Source organism: Lotus japonicus, chromosome 3 (assembly GCF_012489685.1).
Source record: "Lotus japonicus ecotype B-129 chromosome 3, LjGifu_v1.2".
Taxonomy (NCBI): Eukaryota; Viridiplantae; Streptophyta; class Magnoliopsida; order Fabales; family Fabaceae; genus Lotus; species Lotus japonicus.
Genome location: NC_080043.1, coordinates 19416431 through 19428761, shown reverse-complemented (window position 1 = coordinate 19428761; position 12331 = coordinate 19416431). Strand labels below are relative to the sequence as shown.

Genomic DNA, 12331 nt, shown 5'->3' with positions numbered 1-12331 from the left:
TAAAGAAAAAAATGTGCGTGAAAAGGGGAAAAGTGAGTGAAAGTAGGATGAAAGAAATGTTAGCAAGACAAGTGAAACGGTAAGTTAGGGAAACAAGACACTAAAAAATTTAAACACCATATTTATGAAGACTTTTGATGCAAAATGTCTCATTGAACACGCTCAGACTAACAATTGGCTTCGATACCACTTGTTGAGAAGACATGAGAAATTCAAAACATGAAAGCATGCATAAATAAGCTAACATTAAAGATCACTGGAAAATTTGGTTATCATATTTTTAATCAAAACTTTAAGATTTTTAGGTTAAAAAAGAAATTCACATCATATGTTCTTATCCAATTTGGGAATCAAACTAACAATTGAATTCTCACTGAGAAAAAATTAACTAACTTAAATGAATTAAGTTGTTTTTCTTTCTACGAACGTGAATGAATTGAAGTTGAAAACAAAAAGCTACCCCAGTAGTACCTGAAAGGCGATTAGGCAAAGCCAATTCCAAGCCCAACTCTGAGATTAGTTCCTCATACACTAATGAGCCAATAGAGAACCGTCGCTTAAAAACACACTTTGTTTTTCGTCGCTTTCATTTTCATTTACCTTTCAACTCTACCCACCACTTTCTCTCTCTTTCTTCCTTTGTTTTCTTGTCATCAATTGTCATGTGTTATTGCTCTCAATTTAAGGAACTTTCCCCATATTATAATCAATATTCCCCTATTATTATTTTCCTCATTTAATATTCCTAAACACATTTTTATATTCTAGAGAGAGAAAACGCAAGAGTGTAGTCGTGGCATTGTATCACGCAGCTCTACCCCACCTTGTCTTGATCACTTATTGGCAATCCTACCTTTTATGAGAGTCCCCTAACACGTGGTCTTCTCCTATATGTCTCTGTTAAACCTCCATTCCCACCTCCTTCCCCTCCACTATATATATCCCTCATCTCACTCCTCACTCTCCTCAACTCTCTCCCTGCCCCTCTCACTCTCTTCAAACTTTTCAAACAACCTCAATTCTTACAAATTTCCCAAACACACACCTTCTTAGCTCTCTTAACTACTCATACTAAATAAATTAGTACACACTCCCTTCAAAAATAGAGAACCATGGCTACCTCAGGGATATCAAACACGTGGATTAACACCAAAACCAAACTCAATTCTAATTCCCCCTTCAAGGATTTGGGCTCCTCAAGTTTCACACCAAAGATCTCAATCACCTTCAAGAAGGGGTCCACCTCCACAATCAGCAGCAATAAAACCGTTTCATGCTCGCTTCAAACACTTCACTTCCCCAAAAAGTACCAACCCGCAAAAACCGCCACCACCACCACCAAAACCGCCACTCCCGCAAAGGAAAACACCGCCAAAACATTGCCCCAAAAGTGGAACCTTCTACAGAAAGCGGCGGCCACCGCTCTAGACCACGTCGAATCCGCCTTGGTTCGCCGCGAGCGCCAGACCCCGCTTCCTAAAACCGCCGACCCGCGAGTCCAAATCGCCGGTAACTTCGCTCCGGTCCCGGAGCATCCCGTCACCCACTCCCTTCCTGTCACCGGCAAAATCCCCAAATGCATTGACGGTGTGTACCTCCGCAACGGCGCAAACCCCCTCCACGACCCCGTCGCCGGGCACCACTTCTTTGACGGTGATGGTATGGTCCACGCCATGAAATTCAACAACGGCTCCGCTAGCTACGCCTGCCGGTTCACCCAGACAGAGCGGTTGGTCCAGGAGAAATCCCTCGGCCGCCCCATTTTCCCCAAAGCAATCGGTGAACTCCACGGCCACTCCGGCATCGCGCGGCTCGCGTTGTTCTACGCCCGCGCCGCCTTAGGCATCGTCGACAGCAGCCACGGCATGGGCGTAGCCAACGCCGGACTAGTCTACTTCAACAACCACCTCCTCGCCATGTCAGAAGACGATTTACCTTACCACGTCCGCGTCTCGCCTAACGGCGACTTAACCACGGTCGGCCGTTACAACTTCAATGATCAGCTCAAAACTACAATGATCGCCCATCCCAAAGTTGATCCAGTTGACGGCACCCTCCACGCGTTGAGCTACGACGTGGTTCAGAAGCCTTACCTCAGGTACTTCCGTTTCTCCGAAAACGGCGTCAAATCCCCTGACGTGGAGATTCCCCTCAAAGATCCCACCATGATCCACGATTTCGCGATCACCGAGAATTTTGTGGTGGTTCCTGACCAGCAGGTGGTGTTCAAATTAGGCGAAATGATTCGCGGTGGGTCCCCCGTTGTCTATGACAAGGAGAAGGTCTCGAGATTCGGAATCCTTGACAAGAATGCCAAGGATTCCAAAGCAATGAGATGGATAGAAGCACCCGAGTGCTTCTGTTTCCATCTCTGGAACGCGTGGGAGGAGCCCGAGAATGATGAGGTTGTTGTAATTGGCTCCTGCATGACCCCTGCTGACTCCATTTTCAACGAGTGTGACGAGAATTTGAAGAGCGTGTTGTCAGAAATTAGGCTCAATTTGAAAACAGGCAAGTCAACTCGTAGACCCATTATTGAAGAATCTGAGCAAGTTAACTTGGAAGCTGGCATGGTTAACAAGAACATGCTAGGGAGGAAGACGCAATTCGCTTACCTCGCTCTCGCGGAGCCGTGGCCTAAAGTGTCCGGGTTTGCGAAAGTGGACCTGTACACAGGCGAGGTGAAGAAGTACATCTATGGGGATCAGAGGTTCGGCGGTGAACCTCTATTCCTCCCTAGAGACATCAATTCTGAGAGGGAAGATGATGGGTATATTTTGACATTTGTACATGATGAGAAGGAATGGAAATCTGAGCTGCAGATTGTGAACGCAATGAATTTGAAGTTGGAGGCTACCATTCAGCTTCCATCCAGGGTTCCCTATGGTTTCCATGGAACCTTCATTGAATCAGAGGACTTGAAGAAGCAAGCTTGATGATTAGAGCTTCTCTTCAACTGAGTTCCTTTTTTACTTGCTGGTTTGTGAAAGGAGAGAGATTTATCCGAGGGATGCTGCAGATATGTCCCCGAAATCTTCTCCTCTGTTTTTACTGCAGAAGATTTTTATTTCTGCATTCTTTCTTCTTCTTTTTTTATCAATTTTTGGTTTTTTTTGGGACCAGCTTGAAGCTTTTGGCTGTAGTTAGTATTGAAGCTCAGCTGGTCTCTGCTTGTTACTTTCACTTGATGTGCATGAAAGTATTAATCACAGTATAGGATGTGATATGATGAATGATGATATGTGTTTGTGGTCAGTACTACTGTAAACTTTTGTTCAGCACAGTTTTCTGTTGAAAATATCTGAAATAATGCATATTTCACTACTGTTACAATTATCAGTCCCTTGTGCAAATAGTTTTGTTCAGATCCTTGTCTTTCGCATGATGATTTTGGAAGATGCTGTGCGGAAAATAAAATAAAGGGTAACTGCCGAATTCCTGACTAGGTGCCTTTTGCTTGATGTGGCCTGGCCTGTATTAAAGTAAATCTACCTTAAAACTTAGAAAATATATATTCATCAAAGTTTGGTCTATAGCTAAATATAATACTACTACTGAAGATGCCTATTTAATGTGTGTTTGATTCTAGAAAGCTCCCTGATAAGTCACAGAATTAGTTTTTGAATTCTGTGTTCATCAAAGTATGCTACTAATTTTTGCAGCTACTTAATGCTCTGTTAGCTTCCTTCTGATACATAACTTAAAAAATTGTTTGACACTCCAGATTCACATATACCAACAAATAATTAAGAATATCGAGAGAAAATGAGAGATGATATAGTACAATAGGAAAAGAGTAGAGTAAAAAAAAAGAGTCGGTGGAAATCAAATTGAAGTGAAAGTTAGGTGTAAATTACCATAGTACAAATTATTCTGCTTGTATCATCTTATCCCATACAGAAAGGTGTCGACTACTATTTAAGTGTTCACTTACTATTGAACTCGTTTGCTAGTGATATGTAGATCTTGGCATGTTCGAACATGCAATTGACATTAGAATTTTTGGTAATTTAGAACTGTTATGACTCGTGAAATTATAAAAAAAAGGCAAAATTACGTTTTGACAATTGCATTGGGAATCCTAAACCACTAGAAATACGGATATCCGAAGTATGTCTACACTGTGCAGGGTCTTTGGATCATTTTCAATTAACATACTAAAGCTAAAACATGAATTATTTGTGGCGCCTTTATTAAGTCGCTATGTTATTTCACATTAAAATCAGCATATTCCATCAAGTATAATTCTACAATTACGTCGTCATCAATTCAAGTTTTGCTGATATTGTGAAAGATCGCACTAACGGAGATTGGTTGCTTAGCACATGCTAAAAATCATGACTATCCAATCAAAACCCAAACATTTGATAAGGGCAACCGGTACCCGCAATTACTTGAAACTTTAGGTAAGAAATAATGAAATATACACATGGCAATAAATAACTGTCAAATCACACCAAAAGAATCATCAAATGTCAACTTTGCTTGTTTCGAATTTTAGAAGCTCCAAGCCAAATTCACAATAAGACGATGAAGCTTGATATTTTCTAGGTTTCGAAATTTAGAAGCTCCAAGCCAAATTCACAATAAGACGATGAAGCTCCAAGCCAAATAGACGGTGGGTTTTTTTAATATTTTAAATTAAAAGGAAAAAAAATTTCACATCACCTCATTAATCCCATGTGGCCATGCCACATGGGCCACCGGAGCTCCGGCGTTGACCCAGAGCTCCGGGGGACCAAAACCAAACATTTTGACAAAGGTTAGGGACTAAAACCCACATTTGCTCCGACGAGAGACGAAAACCAAACATTTAGTAAAGGTTAGGAACCAAAAACTTATTTAAACCTATTTTCTATATACAATAGCTTCTTTGGATTGGTGAGAGGGGAAAAGAGCATTAAAAAGTCAAGGAAATTGCTCAAGTTATATTGGTGGATTGTGGAGAAAATGAGTTGACAATGCATGACAATAGAACACATAACCCTGATGCTTTTTCATTCATTAGCTTCAATTATTGGGGAAAGGGCTTTCCCCATGTCAAATTGCCAAGGTGCTTGGAGGGTCCAACCAGTGAAAATTAAATTGAAATTTCATTATGTACATGAAGCAACTTGTAACATGAAAGTCTCCCCCTAATTAGTAATCAATACTATTATGGGCAATTCTGTTTAGTTGTGTTTGTAGCAACGTGATTCGGTATGTGAGGCATGTGTTTTGCAATGTGGTCTCTCAGTGAGTGGTTTTGCTATTTGCATTAATTGGGATTTCCTTCACTCATAGTGCATAGTGTCATGGCCTTTTCTTGTTTTTATCTTGAGTAGGAAATGCCCCTATTGTGCTTTGAACAATGATGTCAAACCCAACTTGAGCTTTCAGTCTGACTCTGTCATGGCTTCAACATCATGCCTTGCCCACTGACCATCCATGAGGGTCTTCGACTAGAGTCATGGAACATACCATTGCTATGAACAAAACAATTTATTTCATAAATCTTGATCATAAATCACCTAAGAAATTAGGCAATTCCGTTTTGTATAAAAGCTAGAGCTGAAGGATTAGGCATAAATTAAATGAAGTCAAAATGTGCTTTATGGTTTATTGTGATTGATGAGTTTTGGGTCCATATAGAGAGTGGGATATTTTGTTTGTGGAAGGTAAGGGAGCAACCAAATTGATAAAGCTAATTCCTTCCATTTATGGTTCAACGTATGGCAACGGCCAATTTGTTTACGTGGAAAGTAGTTATCCGTCAGAATCAATTTCTGTTTTTCTAGACACCAAGGTTTTCTTTATATGTTACTGTTCTCTTTCTTTATGGGATAATGTTAAAGTAAGATTAATTTTCCCATCAATCGTATAGACTATAGATGTGAAGGTAAACCTACCTTTTGTTTGATTGAGAAGAGCAATGGAGAAAAAAATTGAACAAAATAATAAAATGTTCTTTCAAAATTTGAGTAGAGTGGTCTGGTGCTCCAATTGAGCGTGGCAATGCTTGGCATAGAGCAAAGTGGCAAATGTGATGATGACCATGGTGGTCACTGAATATTTAGGTGGAGGAGGCACCTGCAGAAAATAATACAACTCTCGTTTATGCTTAATAGGTATACTCTATACTCAGTGGCGGATCCAGGACCCGGGGTCAGGGGGTTCAAAATCTGGTGGAACAAAAATCTGGTGTTATCAGAGCTTTTTCTTCCCTCAAAGATTAAATAGACAAGCCTATTAGTCCATCCTGCAAATTCATTATAGCCTCTTAGAGTTGCACAAGCACAAGGCATGATGAAGCTCATGAAATACTCGGTAATATAAAATACCAAAAAGCAAACTAGAACAAAAGGGTCAACCCAGGGAAGCTTTCAGCTTAATTTGATGCTTAGCATATCATGATTTGTCAACATGAAAATGTAGATAACATTTCAATACAAGAATTTATGAAAGTGCTCCCATTTACTAGGTACTGCATTCATAAATTTCACCAGATGATAATTCAAGTTTCCTTTGTTTAACTATACATCATTTACCAAAGAGCAGAGCCACAAACTGTTTCATGGTTCAGCAGAGATTTTCATAACAAGAAAGACCAATTCACCCACTAATACAGTTTAAAAAACAAAATCAAAGAACCCCACATGAAAAACAGCCCCAAAAGGGGTTTAATTTAATTACTAGGAATTGAAAAATTAGAATCTGATGATAAATTGGTGAAATTTCCTCCTAATTCAATGGGGAGAAAACAAAACAGAAAAAGCATTGTTCAAATTCCAACCCCCAAAAAATCAGTATAGATTCACTCAGGTAGGTACCAGACAGTTGAAATTAACAGTGGTTGGAGATTCACACTACAGTTGAGCAAAGCAAGAACGTATAACTTATAAGCAACAACCTTAAAAATTACAAACCTTAAAAAAAGGAAAAACAAAGAACACTCGAGAATGAGAAAACAGAAAACAGAAACAAAGAAAAGCAAAGGAATGAGCAATTACCCGCGTTCAGCAGAGCAAAGAGTGTTGAGTTGACTGGTGATGGGAAAGAGGGAGTTGGGTTCTGATCATCTGATGGATGAATTCATTTCCCTTCACATTCCAAATTTCCAATCTCAAACCAAGACAACAAGCTTATTTCCCAGTCTAATTTCACTTCAATTTCATATACACAAACTAAATTCAGCAAAAGGAAAAGCAAGACAACAAGCTTATAACTCAATTCCTACATCAGGACAACAAGCTTATGCTAAATAAACTAAACTCAATTCCCTTCATATATGATATACACAATTCCTAACTAACTAAACTCAAACTCAATTCCTAACTTTCAGATTGCTTCAACAGCAGCACAATGATTTGATAAAAAGTGTTGGGGTTTTTCAATTTGGGGTTTTCAATTTCTAACTAACCTTCAAGCTTCAAGTCTTCAACAGCAGCAGAGAGAGAGTGTGGTGGTGCGTTGGGCAGCCGCCGGTGGGCGGTGGTGGTGGACTGGTGGCGTTGGTGGGCTGTGGCTGCCGCCTGGTGGGTTGCAGCGTTGAGAGAGAGAGAGAGAAAAGAGTGAACACTGAAACAGTCGAACCGTGAATCAATGAGTGGTGCCGTGGTGGTGGCTGGGGCCTGGTGTAGTGGTGGTACCGTGGTGGTGGGCTGGTGGCCGGTGGTGGTCTGGAACTCTGGATCGTGAAGGTGAGAGTTGAGACCGTGAGAGAGTGAGTGCGTGAGGAAGAGAGAGAGAGAGAAAGGAGTGAGGAATGAGTGACTGAGTGTTGACTGGGACCTGGGTGCAATTTTCAAATTTCAGGGGGTTCAAAAAAAATCACTCTAGGGGGGTAAGTAGGAATTTTTTTTTTTCAGGGGGTTCAGTTGAACCCTCCGCCCCTGTCTATACTCAATCCTCTTTTTTACTTGCAATTTTTTAAAATACCAACAGAAGTAGCAGTGAAGTGCAAAAGGATAATGAAGAATTTCTTTGTGGAGAGGAACAAACAGCCAACTTAAACTTGCGCGGATCAAGTGGGAAGTTATTTTCAAACCGAAAGAACCGGGTGGATTGGACATAAGGGACTAGAATCTAGCCAACAAAGCCCTCCTTGAGAAATGGTGTTGGAAAGTAATGCAAGACAACCAGAGCCTGGGTGTAGGATTATCAAAGCAAAGTAGTACATGTCATGGGAACTGGGGTATGAAATGCGTGCTAGGAAAGAATCTGCTTAGTGGAAGGATCTCATAAAAGCTTGCTGGAAGAAGGGGCTGAAAAACCTCGCGTTGTTACCGTGAGGCCATTCGTCAGATCGAGATGTTACATACTTCTTAGCCCAAACTTAATTGCTTATGTATTTGAAGTGCGACAACTGCAGGTTCTGAATCTAATCAGTCCAACTTTTGATTTAAGTGCTCTAGGCTTGAAGCTAGCATGGCAAGGGGTGGAGATCAACATGGAAACGATTCGTGATTCCTGGTTGCTTGCCGATTGTTTTAGCATCATAGATATGGTCGGGGCGTATAAATGTGATTTGTTGGTGCAATATTAAGGGCATGTATAACAGTTAAATAATTGGATGTGAACACTAATTGCGGCTGCTCTTTGTGAAGCATAGATTGCTTAGTCTTAGAGAAATTTTGAGTTGAGGAACTTGCATCGGAGTGGGTCTGTAATTGACTCTCTTCCTTTGCTTTCTCTGATTCTCCTTCAATCTCTATTATGTAATCATTCTTTTTATATGGGTTCAAGCACCCCTTATGCTTGGTTTAATTCATTTTTCTTATAAAAAACATCGAATAGAGAATCTTATATGGTAGAGAGAGAGAATGAGTTTTGCCTAGCTTACAATGTGATAAGCCATGAATATATAGTGGTTGTTTGATAAATAGAAGAGGTGATTAACAAATTTTCAGCTTGTCATTTAGGGGCATTGAAGCTTCGTCCTCACTTAAGTGGACTTGACTACAGTTCTAACATCTTAGCTTTATGTTAAGTCAATTGGTTAGAAGAGTGGAAGTTATATGCTTGATCATCTTGGTCGGCCAGCTTGACAATCACCGGCCGTATTTGGGCCAGCTAAGACAATGTGGGATGCAGGGCCGGTCCCGACATTTTGGAGGCCCTGGGTTAATAATAAAAATGGACCCCTAAATTTTTTTTTGGAGAAAGTTTAATAGGAACACTAAGCAAAAAAAAGGCCTTTTACAGCGCTTCGGACCTCTCGCCGTTGTTAAATAGTATACAGCGGTACGAAGCGCTGTAAAAGATTGACTATTTACAGCGCTTTTATAACTAAAAACGCTGTAAAAAGTATTCGAATTTTTTTTTGGGACCCCTTCTTTTTTGGAGGCCCTGGGCTGTGGGCCTGCTTGCACAGGCCCAGGGCCGGCCCTGGTGGGATGAATGGTCATTTGGAAAGGTCGAAACAAAATTATTTAGCTATAATGTACTCCCTCCGTTCCAGAAAGTTTGTAGTTTAAGTTTGTGTCACAAAGAGTAAGTAATCAATTATTGATAGTATAATTTGACTAAATTGCCCTTATTTAATTTTACTAATATGATGTGCAACTATTAAATTATACTTAGATAGAGAAGAATGTAAGTAATAGAGAAGAGTTGTGGTTGGTTAATATGAAAGGTGATAGGTGAGAGAAAATGTATTAAATGAGGGTATATAGGTGGAAAAAAAATAGGTAAGAATGCATTGGCATTCTAAAATAACAAACTAGTTGGGATATTGAAATTATGCCCAAAACTACAAACTTTCTAGAACGGAGGGAGTATCTACAATGTCAAGATATCAAAAAATGTCAATTTAATTATTAAATCTCTTCCCTCCGTTCCAAAACTATTGTAGTTTAAGGGTTATGCACAAAGATTAAGAATTCATTAATTGATGTTATAATTTGACTGAAACACCCTTATTTAATATGAGTTATATGAAAGAGAGAGAATGAAAATCATTGGTCAACTAATTGGTGAGAATTGTGATTGGTGGAATTAAGAGGTGATACTTGGGTGATGTAATATTAAATGAGGGCATGAATGGAAGAGAATGAGATAAAGTGATTTGGATATGTAAAACAACAATGATTTTGGAACAAAATAAAAAAGTTAGGCTAAAAAGCACTTTTGGCCCCTGATGTTTCAAGTTTGTGCAAATTCTGCCCCTATTATATTTTTGTCGATGTTTCTACCCCTCATGTTTTCAAACAATGTATCGTCTACCCCTCATGTTTTCAAACAGTGCACCGTCTACCCCTCCGTCAGGGGTAGACGGTGCACTGTTTGAAAACATGAGGGGTAGAAACATCGACAAAAATAGATAGGGGCAGAATTTGCACAAATTTGAAACATCAGGGGCCAAAAATGCTTTTTAACCAAAAAGTTAAAATTACAATAGTTTCGGAACGGAGGGAGTACAATTAAAGCCGAGTTAAAGTTTTCATCGTGGTTTTCATTTTAACTCGGTGGTAGTGCTCAGAACTAATTGATCAATTCTTTAGTTTTGAAACTTCAACCATTATGATTAAAAAGTAATTATATTCTTACTGTTAGGATTTGATATTCATGGCTAAATCATAAAGTGTATCATAAATTCGTGACATAGGGCATAACCATTCAATCTCCTATTTCGTTTAGGTTTCACACTCTTTCATATTTCTTTCAAACTTTGATATTGTTGGAACGTTCTAAAACATTCCTTCTGTCGACAACTTTTCTATTAATAGTATTTTCACGCTATGCCATGCATATCACTTTAAATTTTTATGAAATTGAAATCTTGTTTGAGAGTGAGCTAGCCTCTTGTTCAAAGTCTTAGTGTTTGCTTGTTGATCGTCATGGTCGGCAAAAAATACACATGTAACCTTGAATTGTAATTATATATTGAAGTTAGAAAGATATGGATATGATGAAATTGTTATCCTATTTTATTAATTGTATTTTTTTTCCTTTTCTTCTCTTTTACTTTGAGTACTTAAACTATTTACTTATGGTACCAAACTACCAATTGCCTTTTAAATGAATAAATATTTTGTTATTATTTTTCAAAAAAAAAAATACTTGAGCAAATTGTAGTGATAAGTGAGAGAGAGATATATATATGATGAGATATGTGATGAAAAAATAAGGAAATATGAAATAAGTATACAAAATTTTGTGAAAATAATTTTAATTAAAAAATAAAAATTATAGATATAAAACAAAGATTGTTGGTAAAGGCTCTCAGTTCTCTTCGTCCCTTGTAAAGACATGTGTGTAGTGTAGCACAACACAAGTAAAGGATTACAGGGTGTGCAAAAAATATTTTTTATACACAAGATGAATCTTTATCTGAGAAACTATTGGTCCAGTTCTATTAAACATAATATTATTTATTATTAGGGATGTAGTCGTGTAGAGTGTAAACTGCTTCAGCTCTGATGCATGAGATGATTGATACTGGAGTACTACAAATTTCAACCACACCTTACTTAAACCTTCTGTTAGGATAAGCATACGTTTTTGCTATACGTTTGCATCCAGCAACAGATTCACAGCTGGGTTACGAGCAACACTTGTGGCTAAGATTTATTCAAAAGATTGTTGAAAAAATCAAATGAGAGGGTAAAATAAGTAAAAGAATGAATCTAGTCATAATACCTAATAATACACAAAAAAAAATCTATGACATATTGTTATATAACTTGGAAAAAAATGGAAGCACAAAAGTATGCATTGATTATAAAAAGAAACATAAACCTAGTATTAAGATCTCTCTACAACATACTAATATATATGATAATATGAGAATAAATTACGACTGTTAGATTTAAAAATGAATTGTCAAGATTAAAACATTTCATGATCACATAATCACTTAAAAACATACTATGTGACTTTTTTAAGAAGTCACATGACTTCATATTTAATCTTGACAGTTCTTGATTAGATCTAACCGTCGTGATTTATTCTCATGTTCTTATATAAAAAACATCTTTCTCAAAAATATTATATGACCTTTTAAGAAGTCACATGACTTCCTATTTAATTTTGACCATTTTGGATTAGATCTAACGGTCTTAATTTATTCTCATGTTCTCATATAAAAACATTTTTCTCAAAGATATTTTTATTTTTATGTGCGAATAAGGGAAGCAATTTCTAGCCTTTTCATCTTATCAATGACCGGAAGAATTAGAACTAGTTAATACTCCCTCCGGTCCTATTTATAAGCATGAAAAAGAAGAAAAATCTTGGTCCTTTTTATAAGAACCAAATGAAAGTTTGAGCTATATTAATTATTTTTTTCCAATGATGCCCTTATTAATTCTAACTTGTAAAATGTGTCTCATTAATTATTCTCTCTCTTTCC

General features: G+C 38.1%; 1 protein-coding gene and 1 long non-coding RNA gene across 3 annotated transcripts; one reads left to right on the top strand and one right to left on the bottom strand.

Annotated features, from left to right (window-relative positions):
• The first annotated feature begins 963 nt into the window (after positions 1 to 963).
• On the top strand, positions 964 to 3339 carry LOC130748222 (9-cis-epoxycarotenoid dioxygenase NCED1, chloroplastic). The gene has a single exon (XM_057601397.1). The coding sequence runs from the start codon at positions 1113 to 1115 to the stop codon at positions 2934 to 2936; it is 1824 nt and encodes a 607-aa protein (XP_057457380.1). The 5' UTR covers positions 964 to 1112; the 3' UTR covers positions 2937 to 3339.
• A 2534-nt stretch (positions 3340 to 5873) lies between these two features.
• On the bottom strand, positions 5874 to 7775 carry LOC130749487 (uncharacterized). Of its 2 annotated transcripts, XR_009022935.1 has the most exons (3): positions 7400 to 7775; positions 6990 to 7142; positions 5874 to 6238 (listed from the first exon to the last, which is right to left on the bottom strand). It is a non-coding gene; the product is annotated as an uncharacterized LOC130749487 (long non-coding RNA). The 2 variants fall into 2 exon arrangements; XR_009022934.1 differs by lacking the exon at positions 7400 to 7775 and having other exon boundaries at positions 6990 to 7393.
• Positions 7776 to 12331: the final 4556 nt, after the last annotated feature.

What these genes read in the sequence shown, in the direction of transcription:
- LOC130748222 (XM_057601397.1), top strand. Translation starts at nt 1,113, where the DNA reads ATGGCTACCTCAGGGATATCAAACACGTGGATTAACACCAAAACCAAA.